At 42.9% G+C, this 15499-nt stretch overlaps 1 protein-coding gene across 4 annotated transcripts; it reads left to right on the top strand.

Moving 5' to 3' along the window:
* The first annotated feature begins 6828 nt into the window (after positions 1–6828).
* LOC125763655 (pupal cuticle protein 36-like) lies at positions 6829–12317 on the top strand. 4 transcript variants are annotated; one of them, XM_049426993.1, is made up of 3 exons: positions 6829–7473; positions 10850–11603; positions 11685–12316. In XM_049426993.1, the coding sequence occupies exons 1-3, from the start codon at positions 7456–7458 to the stop codon at positions 12053–12055; spliced, it is 1143 nt and encodes a 380-aa protein (XP_049282950.1). In that variant the 5' UTR covers positions 6829–7455; the 3' UTR covers positions 12056–12316. The 4 variants fall into 4 exon arrangements, with proteins under 4 accessions (XP_049282950.1, XP_049282953.1, XP_049282954.1 ...); XM_049426996.1 differs by having other exon boundaries at positions 6830–7473; positions 10850–11576; positions 11685–12315; XM_049426997.1 differs by lacking the exons at positions 10850–11603; positions 11685–12316 and adding exons at positions 7593–7866; positions 7943–8797 and having other exon boundaries at positions 7315–7473.
* Positions 12318–15499: the final 3182 nt, after the last annotated feature.

The raw sequence follows: 15499 nt of genomic DNA, 5'->3' as shown, positions 1-15499 counted from the left end.
ATGGTACGCAAGGCAAACGAAAGGCTACGAGCGTTTGATCGATCCACGGATCAGTGAATGCTGGTGATCACCAGACGGCACCAGACATACCAGTGAAGGAAATGCATGATTAATTCCTCAACTGACGCAATAAGGTGACAATTTGTTCGGGTGAAGACGTACGATCTGGTCGGCGCACTGTCTGACATTTAAATATCGACCGTTTTGCAAAAGTGCAACGATGCCAACAGGGTTTTAGGGTGCACCTTTAACATCCGCCCGCTTGATGGGAAGGAAAGTGCATTGCGTCGCGTTGGTGGATAGTAGCTGCTGGTAGAAATATCAAATGTAAGTATCGGTTAGGTGATTAGAATAGAAGAATGGTTGGGTGATTGATTTAAGTTCTTGCGATGTACTGGAGAGCAGAAAGTTTGCACGAAAATTTATTAAATATATGTTTTGAGAAGTTTATAGGCGTTATGAACTGGTAATGTATACTTTTACTAGTTTTTACTAATTTGTAAAAAAGTATTTTCGTATTACGCTTTACTACAAAGATATTTTTATTAATTTAAATAAAATTTTAATTTATTAGAATTAAATTAAATAATATGTTCCTTTACCCTTCGGAGAAGAATATGTCTGCAAAAGTATGTGAAATGTATCATAGATTAAGCTATCATTGGTCATCTGTAACAAGCCTTACGGTTTGACCTTTCTTTATGAATGAAATAAGAATCTCTGACCAGTTTTATGAAAGCTTCAGATTCTGCGAGATGTCACGCCATTAATATAAAATAATTGAGTAAAAATATGAAAATGAAAGTGAAATGAAAGAAAATACAACAAAGGAGAATTTAGATTTTGTTATCAAAAGTAGAAAATGGAAAACTAAACCAAAATTCATTAAACAAAATTTCAGTTGTCTGTTTAAAAAATTTGAAAGACATAATAAATATAAGGATTAAAAAAGCTAAATTATATATAATAAAAAACGAAAAATAATGATTTCTTAATAAAATTTTGAACAAATAATGAAACAGATTGAATCAGGGAAATGCATTAATTTAAATTAAAGTATTTTTGAAGCTTTTGAAATAAACGTTGTAAATAAATGTAGATAGTGGCCTCTAATTAAAATCAAAAGTTTTTTTTTTTAATTTTCATTTTTTTCTACCCCAGCTTTTTTTAAAGAATAATATATAGACTTCTGGAAAAGTAGCTCAACATTTTAAAATACCATCATTAAAAAAAAGCTCACAACGGCTTGCGTACAACCTGCAAAAACCTAAGCTTGTTTTGCATACAACCCCAAAGAGCTTTTCAGCACCACCCCCTTTGGAACAAAAGGAGAAGCTTTGATCTGCACCCCTTTGGCGATGTTTATTGCCCTTTCCAACCCACTTCATGCGATCATTTATGCAAATTCCTGATCGATCATATATAATCGAATTAGCACTTAGCAATAGCAACATAGCCAGCAGCCCTAGAGGATTACGCATCGATCTCGAGCGAATAGGATGGGCTGGGTGAATGGTTAATGTAAAACATTTCAGCATTATATGCTTCATAATCGCAAATCATTCGAAGGAGCTAAATCGAAGGAAGATGCCTATTACAGCGTGCTTAAATGGAACATATCCATTAGTGAGGTGGTACGATCTTTGTTTGAGAGGAACAGAGAGGGAAAAAAACACATAAGCATGAATAAGATAATTTACATGGAAGGAACGATTTTAGGTTTAGTACTACTTCTCAACGTTTGGTTTTGCTTCACACACAAAGTTCTAGGCATTCCTCTAGCACGTTGCCAACATATCATTAACACACGACCAAATGTATGCTAATTTGCTTTCCGTCAAGGAAACATGTTGTGTTCCTTTCTTTTGCGATCACTATCACCGTTCTGCACGGTCCACACCACGCTGGTGGATGCTGTACACTCCTTCTGGTAGTGAATTACCTCATCCACACGCTAACACGGAATGACATTTTCACTGCAAACAGCACAGCAGTAAAAATGTGTTGTCAGCGAATGACGATCGACCGTAACGATACATTCGGATGCATCGGGTGACGAACGATTTCGCCCATCGGCAAACCCATAAAATTCCATTCATTTCAACTTTTTTTTTCTAGTAGCCAATAAAGTCCGATAAAGCTTTGCCGTCCGCTATGCTGATCCTGTGTGCGTTTGTGTGCTGGTTTTTCTTTTTTTCTCCGAAAAAAGTTGCTCCAATGCTTACAAATTGCTCGCATCGCTAGGATGATGTTTTTGAAAATGAAAGCATTAAAATGAGACCATTTAATGCGATACACGGTACACGATGAAATGGAAAACGGATTATGGGTTTTTTTTGTTTTTCGCTTTTCCTTGGTGACATTAGACCAAACCGAAAGGTTGAATTGTTGTTTTTCAGTTCTCATTCGCATCCTGTTGGGATATGGTGGTAGCGACAATAAAGACGCGTCTGATCTATTTTCAGCAGAACCGGTAGAACGGCGACACCCGAAACTGGTGCGTTCTGCGCCGGACCAGAAACTGGTTTCCGGAAGCGATCGTCTTACCAAGCCCAACCGGACCGCAAATGTCCAGCAGGGCCCGATGCCGAAATTGGAGACGCCGTCTTCGACCTGCCATCGTCATCGTCCGTGTGGGCAGAGCGAACAATCGTCCACAGTGTCGATCAGGCGGTGGTGCGTCTGCTAATACTTTGAATTTTATCGCTATACCGATATTTGAATACCGATCCGGTGTAGGTCATCCCAGCCGGGGCTGGTCCGACCACTAAGACGATGCTGGAGGCGCTTGATATTTGACTGTCGTACGCTCGGATCGATCGTCGTTTTCCTGGGGTAAAGATTAAGGTTTTCGGTGACAAGAATTGGTTCAAAAGGCGCAGGTTGCGCCATACTCTTTCACCGCCATTTCGGACTTCTTGGACGTACCCCTCCCCCACTCAGTCACACCGCACCCCCTTTCCACCCCTTGCTCACAGCGCCTACTATCGGTGAGGATGGGGAGGAGGGGTGGGGAAGTGGTGGGTGGCTTTTGGGGTAGGTTGGAGGCTGAAAAGCCATCTAAAACAAAGCATCGATCGTGCCGGCGAATAGAAACGAGTTCAGAGCATATTGGCGTTTATGGCATGGGAAGATTTGCATATTTGCCTTCATGTGGAATTCCTGACAGATGCTCCACACCACCCCTCTTATTGCTCTCGTGGCGTGCGCGCGCGTGTTGCTCTTTTGTGTGCGTGAATATATCGAAAGTGAAGCTAATGTTTCCACCGTGCCAACCTTTCTGCGCTTAGAACGGATGGTGTAGCTAACGAAAACAAAACAAAAAAAACAAAACGAAAGGATCTTCGCATTGGAAGATGTGCGGCCCCGGCCACGCTCAATTTGCATACGGAACTGCACAAATTTGTGTCTGTTGCGACCTCTGCCGGGTAACCGCAACCGAATCTACTGGTCGGGATTCGATTTTATTTCGATCGGTTCACTAGATGCCCACCATGTTCCGCCAGTTAAATTTGTCCAGTTTTTCCAGTTTTTCGCTACGCATCGTAAGTTCTTTGTTCGGGCCATTTGTTTCACTGGCAGACGGCAAAATCTTTCGCCGCGCGCATTAACCTTCGGCTGGCCTGCAAGCGGAGTTATGCCGGGGACACATCAGTGTGCTAATGTGATTCGTAGCGTTCCGTGGCTCCGTGTGTCCCAGCTGAGAAGTGTGCGTAATTAACAGATTGATGACGGATTCTATCGCTAGCAGCAGCAACAGCAGCAGACAAGGGTGTGATTGGGAAACTTTTCACCATCGGCCGATCGTCATAGTTAATGCCGGCCACATTTCGTCACCTAGCGGGCGGTCCACAATGCAGGATGTAGAAAATTAATTGTAACTTTGTGGGAATGGAAAAATTTTATGTGGAATTTATATTGTTTTGACAAGAAGAAGTTTTCGGTTGGAAGATGTTTGCATAAATTAGTGCAACAAATGTGCGAAGATGGTGTGCAAATATTTTGCTTCATTTAGCATTAGCTTAATTTGAAGTAGTGTATGAAATATATTTAAATGAAGAAAATATAAAGAATGTTTAATTATTTTAACATACACCTTATATAAGGTTTATAAGGTGACATCATTTTGGCCTTCTAGTCCGATGGTAAGCGATACCGATATACGCATAGAAATGAGTCATGTTAATGTCTGACATTTTTGTCTGTCTGACTCGAATATTATACATTTTTAAAGGCTATGTAAAGAAAGGTTTGAAATTAGTACGATTTTTTTGTAGAAGAATAAATTAAAAACAAAAGAAAAAAAATATAGTTAGCATTTTAGTTATTTTGTAACTATCGTTTTTTGCGCCCGTAACTAAAAATTTCAAACCCAAAAAACTTTGTGCTCCACATCACGCCAATACCATCGATCAGCACTAATCAAACAAATCCAATAAATGTAAATTGATACAAAACCAATCCATTAATTTCTTCGGCGTGTGTTTTCTCATATTTATCACAGCTCCTATCTAATCTTGTCTAGAGTGTGTGTTATTTGAATAGCGTTTCATCATTTCGATTTTCAACATTTATGGCGTGTGTGGGATTCGGATTCTAGGATGGGTCGATAGCAACCTACAATAAATGATGATCCGCTCGAAACGCAAGTAGGCGCTGCCTTCCGAGTACTAATCCGAGTTCGAACGGACACTAAGCTAAACCATCGTCCAATTACCAGAGTTCATGGAAGTTTCGTCGCGAAGAATTCGACCAATGCCGATAATGATCAGGATGCCACGCCGGACGGTCTGGCATTGTACACCCGCATCCGGAACTGTTGCACGCGGCTTCGCAAAATCCCGCGGTATAAGGGTGACGCTTCGATAAGTTTCTGCACGAACCTGCGAATATTTGCAATACAGGCCAGGTATCGAAATTAGCAAAACAACTCACCCTATTCCGGTTACCGCGCTACACCGGCTGCATGTCAAGGCGATGGACAACACCGATGGTGTACGTTGTCGGATGCAAATGATCACCGAAACTAGTTGAAGATTTGAATTTATGAGACTGGCGCCGATCAGAATGGAACGAACAAACTCCGGTATTCTTTGCGTTTGTTTTCGGATTCCCATGGAGAAAAATGAAGATGGTATTCTTGTCCAGAGTTCGCATTTTATATTCGCACAAATAAAGCTGTTAATTATAGATGCAGGTAGCTGTGAAATTGTTTTTAGTTTATTAAGGATATTTTAAGTTTTAAAAGTGGTTTAAAAAGCAAAAAATACCGGTTTTCATATTGTTCGCTGAGTGAGGGTTATGTTTTTTTTGTGTGTTCTGAATTGAGAAATTACACGAATTTCATACCAATTATCGTTTTCGACAGAATTCAGCCGGCAGTACCGATACATTCTACCCTTACTCGAGACACATTATTGAAGCTGCGAGAGGTAGAGATGGCAGACATATCCTGAGGTTATATTCTCAAATTTAAATAAAAGTAGTACAAGTTCCGGAGCATGACTTCGATTTCCAAGATAAGTCCAAAGAGCAACATATCTTGAAGTATCCTTTTTGGTAGTTCTGAGAAAAAATAATCTGTAGCAAGAATAAGCTTGAGAAATAGCTTTGAGAAATTCATTATTTTATGATCACATTAATGTCTTCGGCGATAACTTAGAGAACTAGGTTTAACTAGTTTCATCAGAAGACAACGAGCATATGCTTATGCTTATGAGAATTCAATTCTTGAAATGTTCTCAATTCACGGCGTAAAGGACGATTTCATGGAACGACTTTCTGAAATATGAGAAGTGGATATATTTTTACTGATGATGGTCTTTCAGTCAATTACTTTATCTATGGACCATTTTTAGTACAATTATTAGTACATACTATTACTTATTTTTGATCGATATCTTAGTACATATTCTCATCAAGTTAGAGATCTGTTTCATGCAGTTTTCAAGCTGAATTCTATCATTAATTAATACTCTCTCATACGAAACACTCCTAATTTCTTTTACTATTTTTCTTACTTCAAATGTTAAACAAGCTAGCAAGCTTTTTAAGTAAAGGTTAATTTAACAATTACCATCAATCTACTAACATAATGAGCTTAGGTTAAATAGCAAAGGGACACTTTCTCATCAACGCCACTTCACAACAAACCAGACATGGGTAACACTTATTATTTCGAATGCGGTCCAGAAGATCAACGTTTGATAAATAATAACGACATTTGCTAACAACCTGATTAACACACCATTTCCTATGTTAGAATCGGTTCAACATCCAACCTTTTTGGGCTCACCGTCTGACATTACATTATTATCATCATCCCCGAACGTGTGTGTGTGTGTCAACGTTGCATCGAAGTCCCAACTAGACGGATGAATGAAATCGACGATAACTGCACGATAAAATGTAAAAAAACCCCTTGTACCGTAAAGTTCAATGAAGTCAAAACACCCACTGTTGAACCGTGTGGGTTCTGTTTCGTGTGTCTTCTCAGCCCATCCAATCCCGTCGAAGATTCCCGACCATTTTCGAGAAAATCAAGTTCAACTCGCACTATGCTGCGTTCGGTTTGACGAGCGGCAGCGAACAGCTCTGTGGTTCAAGGACTTGACCGTGGAGTGTACCGGCGAACGCTCCGGAGCATCCTTGTGCTGTGAAGCATTCCCGAAATGTACCGTGCATGCCAAAAAAACAAGTGTGAGGTTGGATTTTGTTTTGCTGCTTGGTTAAGCTGGTTTTTGCCGGCCAACGCTACATCCCACTCTCGCTTTCGTTCGGAGCGGGTGGCGCGACTGGACGAGATATAATATATTATAATTGATATTATATGTAGATCAGGTGGCTTCTTCGCGTGCGATCCTGGCGGAGGCATCGGAGACATTTTTTTTTTGGTTTTCGAAAGAACTCGAGCAAACCGATCACAGAAGAGTGAGAGAGAGAGACACACATATATGAAACCATTTGGCTAAGATAGTGGTTGGCTGGCGTGAGCCCCGATAGTGGGGCTAAGTTCGTAGCATCATCCCATACGGATTTACGGCTGCTAAACGATCGAAAAAGTGTAGATATGTGTGGATTTTTGGTGCTATTGTTGTTCAGCTCAGGTTCATTCTTGTATGTGGCGTGTATGGGGGCTTCGGTCATTTTATCTGGTTTGATGATGCGCATATGTGTTGGTCCACCGTTTCGCCTGATGCAGGATGGATGGGTAGCGGACCCCGTGAGGGGAAAGGTTGATGGGAAGCAGAATCTTCGCTCAACCGTTTCGGAGCACAGATTCGGCTAAATCGTACTATAAAAGCTACGCGTGCGCGAAGATGCTACAACATTAGTTCTTCTGCTTTCGGCACAGTCTAAGCCTAGAAAGGAGAACGAGCAGTGAAAGTGCAAATTCGCTCGAGTTTGTCTTCAACAATCATATCACCGTCAGAAACAAAACAAACTTTTTCAACGATGAAGTGTGTTGCATTGGTAAGTGATTTTGTGACGATCGTGTACTATAGGCGTGTGCTCACTGTTTTCGCTATATCGGCGTGCATATATCGACTGATCGATTTTGGTGATGCTTTGCGTTTCTTCGTTTCGTGCAGTTGGCATTGGCCATGTTTGGCTGCGCTCTGGCCCAGGCTCCCGTCCCGAACGATGGCCGTTACTATCCGGAGTACTACGAGACGAAGTGGGATGATGGTCGCTGGCGTCCGGACGGTCGCGGCAGGTACGACGATGGCCAGTACCGACCGGGCAGCCCTGGTAAGGTAGGCGGATCGGGCGGTTTCGGTGGTGCTGGCGGTGCTGGTGGTGCTGGTGGATTCGGCGGTGCTGGTTTCGGTGCTGGTGGAGCTGGTGGTGCTGGAGGTGCTGGTGGTAAGTGGAATGGCCGATCGATTTATTGATACGCTTGGGAGGAACGTTTAATCGTTTAATCGGCGCTTGTTCACAGGTGCTGGAGGTAGCCGATTCGGTGCTGGATCGGGCAGTGGTAACGCTGGTGCTGGTGGATTCGGTGCATCTGGTTTCGGTGGCGATAGTGGCAGCTCGTTCAATGATGGCGCTGCTGGATTTGGTGCTGGTGGTGCTGGAGGTGCCGGTGGTGCTGGATTCGGTGCTGGCGGTGCTGGCGGTGCCGGTGGTGCTTTAGGTTCTCGGTTCGGCGCTGGCGGTGCTGGTGGTGCTGGCGGATCTCGCGGTGGCTCCGGATCGGGTACTGGCGGTTACGAAAAGATCAAGGAGCAGGTGAAGCAGTTCAACGATGATGGATACTACTACAAGTACGCTAACGAGAACAACATTGAGGCCGCCGAATCGGGCAAGATCGATGACCGCAACACCGAGTACGAGACGCTCCGTGCCAAGGGTTACTACGAGTACGTCGGCGATGATGGCCAGAAGTATCGCGTTGACTACGTGGCCGATGAGAACGGATTCCAGCCACAGGGTGCCCATCTGCCAACGCCACCACCGACGCCAGAACCGATCGCACGTGCGCTCCAGTACATCGCGAGCCAGCAGCGAAAGTAAAATGGGAAACGGAGTGAGTGGAGGCGCATCGAGCGACCAGTAGCAGGAAGGTCAGGATTGAGAAACAAGTCAAGTGAAGTCATATTGGGGACACACATCAACGACACCGTGTGTGGTTCCCGCAAAAAAAAGGGTGCAACAAACTTTTTTTCTCCAACGATCGCACACATCGATCGATGCCACAAATGAACTGTGTTCTATTGTAAATTATTAGTTTTCAACATCGAATAAACGAACCGTTAAGTGAATTTTTTAACTACTTTATTTGTTTCTTAATAATGCTTGTTATAAAATTACGCAATATCGAGAAATGTTGGTGCTTGTCTGCATAAGGTAGGATCGTCAAGCGAAATTTGTTTTGTTTCGCCTCTTTTATTAACCTGCAAATATTGTACAATTTAGCATGTTTTGTGTGGCGATTGTTTTTCCTGCAAAAAAAAAAAATTGATCATAAATCGCCGAAAATAAAAACGTTAAACTTCAAATTTAACAGAATACAACCGCACGTTTGGCTGAAAAGGGAACCTTGGAAAAGAGGCCGATCGTTTGACACACCGGACGCACGTTTCCTTAACCGGATGCATGTCCTGACGTTTTACCATCCAACCCACGTTTACAGGCGTAGGTGCAAGCGTTAGCGCCAACACACGCCCTCCCGTGAACTCGTTACTATGGATAAAATTTTAATGTATAAAGCAGTTCTCTTTTAATAACTCGCCTACGCCGCCTTTAAGGTATTTAATCATCAACCTTCTAATTTTACAATTCATTTCACTATTTCACTATTCAATTTACATGTTCAATGTGATTCTTTTTGACGCTTAGGAACATATATCAATCTTCGCCAATCTGGATATTGCTCTTCTAAAAGTTCCTTCCTTCGTATTCTACCATCGTATTGTTGGCAAACATCCATCACCTTTCCTCGCAACCACTTTTTTTTCTTTTTTCATCTGCAATGAAAACAAGATCACCCTTTTTGATCGGTTCCGTTTCTCCGAACCATTTAGTACGACATGTTATTACGGGAAGATATTCTATTATCCACCTTCTCCAAAACATACTAATTTTCTTCTGAGTCAGTTCGTAATTTTGCTTCTTTTTTAACGCAGTCGCGGATGTAATGCAGTCTATTGGTGGTTGCTTTGCTCCCAATGAGGATCCGAGCAAAAAATGGTTTAGTGTTAAAGCCTCTGTCTCTGATTCGGATTTGTTGGAACATTTCTTGAAAGTCACCACTAACAACATACAAATACTGCCTGAACGTACTGTCGCAGCCGCATCCCATACAATCCGAACTTTGTTCGGCTGCTTAGGATTGGTTACGACACCTATCGGGAGCTACCATGCTTTTCTCTTATCAACAGAGATCAGTTCTTCTTCACTGGCTACGTTATTTGAATAGCGTTTCATCATTTTGATTTTCAACATTTATGTCGTGTAAGGGGACTCGGGTTCTAGGATGGGTCGATAGCAACCTACAATAAACGATGATCCGCTCGAAACGCAAGTAGACGCTGCCCAAAACACTGCCTTCCGAGTACTAATCCGAGCTCGAACGGACACTAAGCTAAACCATCGTCCAATTACCAGAGTTCATGGAAATTTCGTCGCGAAGAATTCGACCAATGCCGATATGATCAGGATGCCAAGCCGACCGGTCTGGCATTATACACCCGCATCCGGAACTGTTGCAAACAGCTTCGCAAAATCCCGCGGTACAAGGGTGACGCTTCGATAAGTTTCTGCACGAACCTGTGAATGTTTGCAATACAGGCCAGGTATCGAAATGAGCAATAACCCACCGTATTCCGGTCACCGAGTAGTACACCGGTTGCGTCAAGGCGATGGACATCACCGAAGGTGTACCTTGTCGGATGCAAATGATCACCGAAACTAGTTGAAGATATGATTGATATGCGTGGATTTTCGGTGCTATTGGTGGTGTTCAGCTCAAGTTCATTATTGTATGTGGCGTGTATGGGGGCTTCGGTCATTCTATCTTGTTTGATGATGCGCGTGTGCGTGGGAAGCAGAATCTTCGCTCAACAGTTTCGTAGCAAAGATTCGGCTAAATCGTATTTTAAGAGCTACGCGTGCGCGAAGATGCTACAACATTAGTTCTTCTGCTTTCGGCACAGTCTAAGCGTAGAAAGCAATCATATCATCGTCAGAAACAAACTTTTTCAACGATGAAGTGTGTTGCATTGGTAAGTGATTTTGTGACGATCGTGTACTATAGGCGTGTGCTCACTGTTTTCGCTATATCGGCGTGCATATATCGACTGATCGATTTTGGTGGTGCTTTACATTTCTCCGTTTCGTGCAGTTGGCATTGGCCATGTTTGGCTGCGCTCTGGCCCAGGCTCCCGTCCCGAACGATGGCCGTTACTATCCGGAGTACTACGAGACGAAGTGGGATGATGGTCGCTGGCGTCCGGACGGTCGCGGCAGGTACGACGATGGCCAGTACCGACCGGGCAGCCCTGGTAAGGTAGGCGGATTGGGCAATTTCGGTGGTACTGGCGGTGCTGGTGGATTCGGCGGTGCTGGTGGATTTGGCGGTGCTGGTGGATTCGGCGGTGCCGGTGGATTCGGTGGTGCTGGTGGATTTGGCGGTGCTGGTGGATTTTCCGGTGCTGGCGGTGCTGGTGGATTCGGTGGTGCTAGTGCATTCAGTGCTAGTGCTAGTGGATTGAAAAGTGCAGGCGCTTCTGGCAGTATCGGTCCTATTTATTCAAGATTGCTTGGTGGAGTTCGTGTGGAGGTTGGTGGAGCTGATTTTAAGGTCAGCCCTGGTAAGGCAGGCAAATCGGTCGGATTAGGTGGTGCTGGAGGTACTGGAGGTGCTGGCGGTTTCGATAAAGTTAGAAATCGTTTAATTAATGCACCTCCATCAAGCAAATCGGTCGGTTTCAGTGGTTATACTGGAGCTAGTCGTTACGGTGGAGCTGGTGGATTCGGTGGATTCGGTGGTGCTGGTGGATTCGGTTATGCTGGTGGATTCGGTGGTGCTGGCGGTTCTGGCGGTTTCAGTGCTACTAGTGGAGCTGGTGGTTTCAGTTTTACTAGTGCAGCTGGTGGTAAGTGCAATGGCGGGTCGATTTATTGGTACGCTTTGGAGAAACGTTTAATCATTTAATCGAATTGGCGCTTGTTCACAGGTGCTGGAGGTAGCCGATTCGGTGCTGGATCGGGCAGTTTTAACGCTGGTGCGGATGGATTCGGATATGAAGAGATTAAGGAGCAGGTGAAAGAGTTCAACGATGATGGATACTACTACAAATACGTTAACGAGAACAACATTGAGGCCGCGGAAACGGGCAAGATCGATGACCGCAACACCGAGTACGAGACGCTCCGTGCCAAGGGTTACTACGAGTACGTCGGCGATGATGGCCAGAAGTATCGCGTTGACTACGTGGCCGATGAGAACGGATTCCAGCCACAGGGTGCCCATCTGCCAACGCCACCACCGACGCCAGAACCGATCGCACGTGCGCTCCAGTACATCGCGAGCCAGCAGCGAAAGTAAAATGGGAAACGGAGTGAGTGGAGGCGCATCGAGCGACCAGTAGCAGGAAGGTCAGGATTGAGAAACAAGTCAAGTGAAGTCATATTGGGGACACACATCAACGACACCGTGTGTGGTTCCCGCAAAAAAAAGGGTGCAACAAACTTTTTTTCTCCAACGATCGCACACATCGATCGATGCCACAAATGAACTGTGTTCTATTGTAAATTATTAGTTTTCAACACCAAATAAACGAACCGTTAAGTGAAAATATTAACTACTTTATTTGTTTCTTAATAATGCTATAAAATAAAAAAACGCAATATCAATATAAATATAAAATGACACAATATCAAGAAATGTTGGTGCTTGTCTACATAAGGTAGGATCGTCAAGCGAAACTTGTTCGTCGTCCTAAAGCCGCAAAAGTTTTGTTTCGCCTCTTTTATTAACCCGCAAATATTGTACATTTTAGCATGTTTTATGCTACAAAAAAAAACCCCCGTATTTTCTACAAAACATTGATCATAAAGTGCCGAACTTAAAAACGTTAAACTACAAATTTGACAAGATACAACTGCACGTGTGGCTGAAAATGGAACCTTCACGGTATAAAGCGCTAAACAATAAATTCAATTCAATGAAAAAAACAAAACGAAAGAGAAGAACTACCACATAGGAATATCCATTAAGTAAAGCAAAGAGAGGACAGAAAAAAAAACATGTTTCAAAATTTGCATTTATCGATCATGATGATGTTTTCCGCATTGATTCGTGACACGATTTCGCGAAAACCGTATGACGATTTGTGACGGTGATTAAACACGTCGATTTCCGACCGACCATCCCAGAGCAGCGACCATCGGCGTTATCGGCATTTGATGGTTTAAAATGATGGCAAGGTGCTTTTGAAGATGAGATCGATTTGAAAGCACTCAACCTGGTGTTGGAACCCACAGCGCGACTAAGTTAGCCATGTTTCGCATTTTGGAGGGTGGGCAAAAAATGAATAGGAAAAATACACAAAAAATTGTGACACGTTCCGTACCGACCGGCGTGAAACCATCGCAACGAAACGATAATCAATTTATGCGTCTCTGTCTATGCGTCTTCGCGTTTCTCTTCGCGCCACCACTAGGCGACCTTGGGACAAACGGTGCTGGAGGATTTCCTCTAGCAACCGATATCATAATTAGCAGGTGTGTTTGCATACAGATCAAGCTTAGCGTGTGGATTAGGGCGGCATCTGTTTGCACCCATTCTCAGCGGTGCATTGCTAGGGCAAGGGTGCCCTTTTGCGCTGACAAACAAGAAAGGCGTTGCACCCGATTCAACCGCTTACGATCATCGCTTCCTTTGAACGATCCACCAATCGGCGATCGTTATGAGGTTGATAAGTAATGAACCACGAACAACGCATCGGTGTCGGTGTTGTTTAGCGTGTGGACGAAAATGTGGTGCTCGGCCACACACAAATGAGCGACCAAAATCCAAATCTGGAACCCGTTCCGGCCCAAGGTCACCATGCCTATACATATCCCTTTTTGCTGAAAAATAGCACTTTTGTCACACTGGATCCCTGCCGTGCACGGTTTAGAACTACCATTAATGGTGGCAGAGAATTTCCTAACGCCTGAAATTTTCATAAATGTTTCTGCTTTTTTTTTCTAATGAGGAAATTATTAAAATTCTTCATCCAGTTGCGGTACGGGGGCAGCGAATTCCGGCAGCAAAACTTTTAAATGGAATCCGGACTACGTTCATTACGAGTTTCGATATCGATATGGTGATCGAATTTCGGCCCCGTCCAGCCACCACGGATAGGGCTATAATTTACTGGTCCGAAAATGAAACCTTCCCCTAATATCGTGCTGAATCCGCGGTAACGGCCGGTACCGGTGACGATATGATAATGTGACATCGTATTTTATTGAACCATTTTGTCTGTCCGGTTCGGAGATCGATTCGGTCCGGCCAAAAAGGGCTTTGCAAAACCCTAGCCAGATGGTTTGTGTTTTTTTTGTTGGTAAAGGCGGGTGGAATTCGGGTACTACCGATCTAGTTCAGTCAGCGACAGCTTATCAGCCAGAAGTAGTATTGACCGAACCGAGGACACATGTAAGCTGGAGCGGTATCTGATAGGTGTTTGTGCATGTATTAGCGATGCGAGGCCACGACAACGATCGATTCGGCTCCGGGCTGCTGCTCGTTGACATTGAGCTGTTATTTATGGTGTGGCCAACCCGACGGCACGGGTTACTCGCAACGTTAAGGCGCACCGCGTTAAGAGGCATTTTATTTATGACGTTCAGTTTTGGGAACCATTCCAACAAACAAGTCGACGGGCCGAATATTTTCCTCCTAACCGATCCGGTACGAAAACGCAAGCGACGAAGGTATGAGATTTTCCTTTTCTTAGGGGTAGCATTTAAAGGGCTGAACCGTATGGTAAATTAGTGCATACGATCATACATCATCGGAATGCAGAGTATCGTTGAGATTGGGTTCAGTTTACTACTTAATAGCTTACATGACAGCACGGAAATAGGATTAGTGTGCTTTAGAAATGTTTGGTGGTTCAATTTATACGAAGGGTGTGATCTTTAAATTGATCACTATTTTTCATCATTTGACATCGGTTCAGGAAATTGACAGAGGGTTATTTATTAAAAAGCCATTGATAACATTGGATTTGGACAATTGGATTTGATTTTGTGTGTGGAACTGTGAAGATCATTACTAAGCAAAAATATGTTTTGAAATTAGTAACTCTTAGTAGTAACCAAAATTATACTGAATTTAGTTTAAGGGTAATTAAGTATTATATCATTATAGCATCAGTGATGACACTTAACGTGTCTTCATCGTTCACCATACAAAGTTTAGTATTTAATGATTCATTTTTAACACTTTTATGAAATGAAGAAAAGAAAAGTTAGCTGAATGAATATAAAGTTAGTGAATAAAAAAAAGTAGTTAAGTTCAAAATTTATCAGATGCTACAATCGTTTAGCGTTTAGCTAGACCGCTGCAGTGATTGTCTGAACTTTGAGGTGATGTAGAACTTATCTAAAGCCATCCTACATATTAGGTTTAAAGGTGGCATTCCAATACATATTAAGAAGCAAAAACTTTACTAAAATTTATTACTTTTTTAATTGTATGGAATGAGCTAGGACGCAATGAAAGTTAAAACATATGAAATGTATACATAAAAACCAAAGTTCTTTCCAGCTATGCTTTAAAGCTTGATTATCTCTTACCAAACTCAATTAAGAAATAAAGCAAGACAAAGCGAATGAAGAAAAGAGTTGAATGGAAGATAAGAAAGAAACGCTTTTTTTGTTATTCCAGCCATTAGACGCTTTAATTAATCCTGAAATAAAAGCTATTCTCATATAAGAGTGTTTATCACCAACCCCGTTAAAGGTTGCATAAAAATAGAGCAAAAACAAACCAGCTCAT

The sequence above is a fragment of the Anopheles funestus genome, chromosome 2RL (assembly GCF_943734845.2).
Source record: "Anopheles funestus chromosome 2RL, idAnoFuneDA-416_04, whole genome shotgun sequence".
NCBI lineage: Eukaryota > Metazoa > Arthropoda > Insecta > Diptera > Culicidae > Anopheles > Anopheles funestus.
This window is presented reverse-complemented; position numbering and strand designations above follow the sequence as displayed.

Excerpts from the sequence above, each read along its gene's own strand:
- LOC125763655 (XM_049426994.1), top strand. Across the intron at positions 11,604-11,684 it reads TTTTACTAGTGCAGCTGGTG|GTGCTGGAGGTAGCCGATTC; the intron begins GTAAGTGCAATG and ends GCTTGTTCACAG.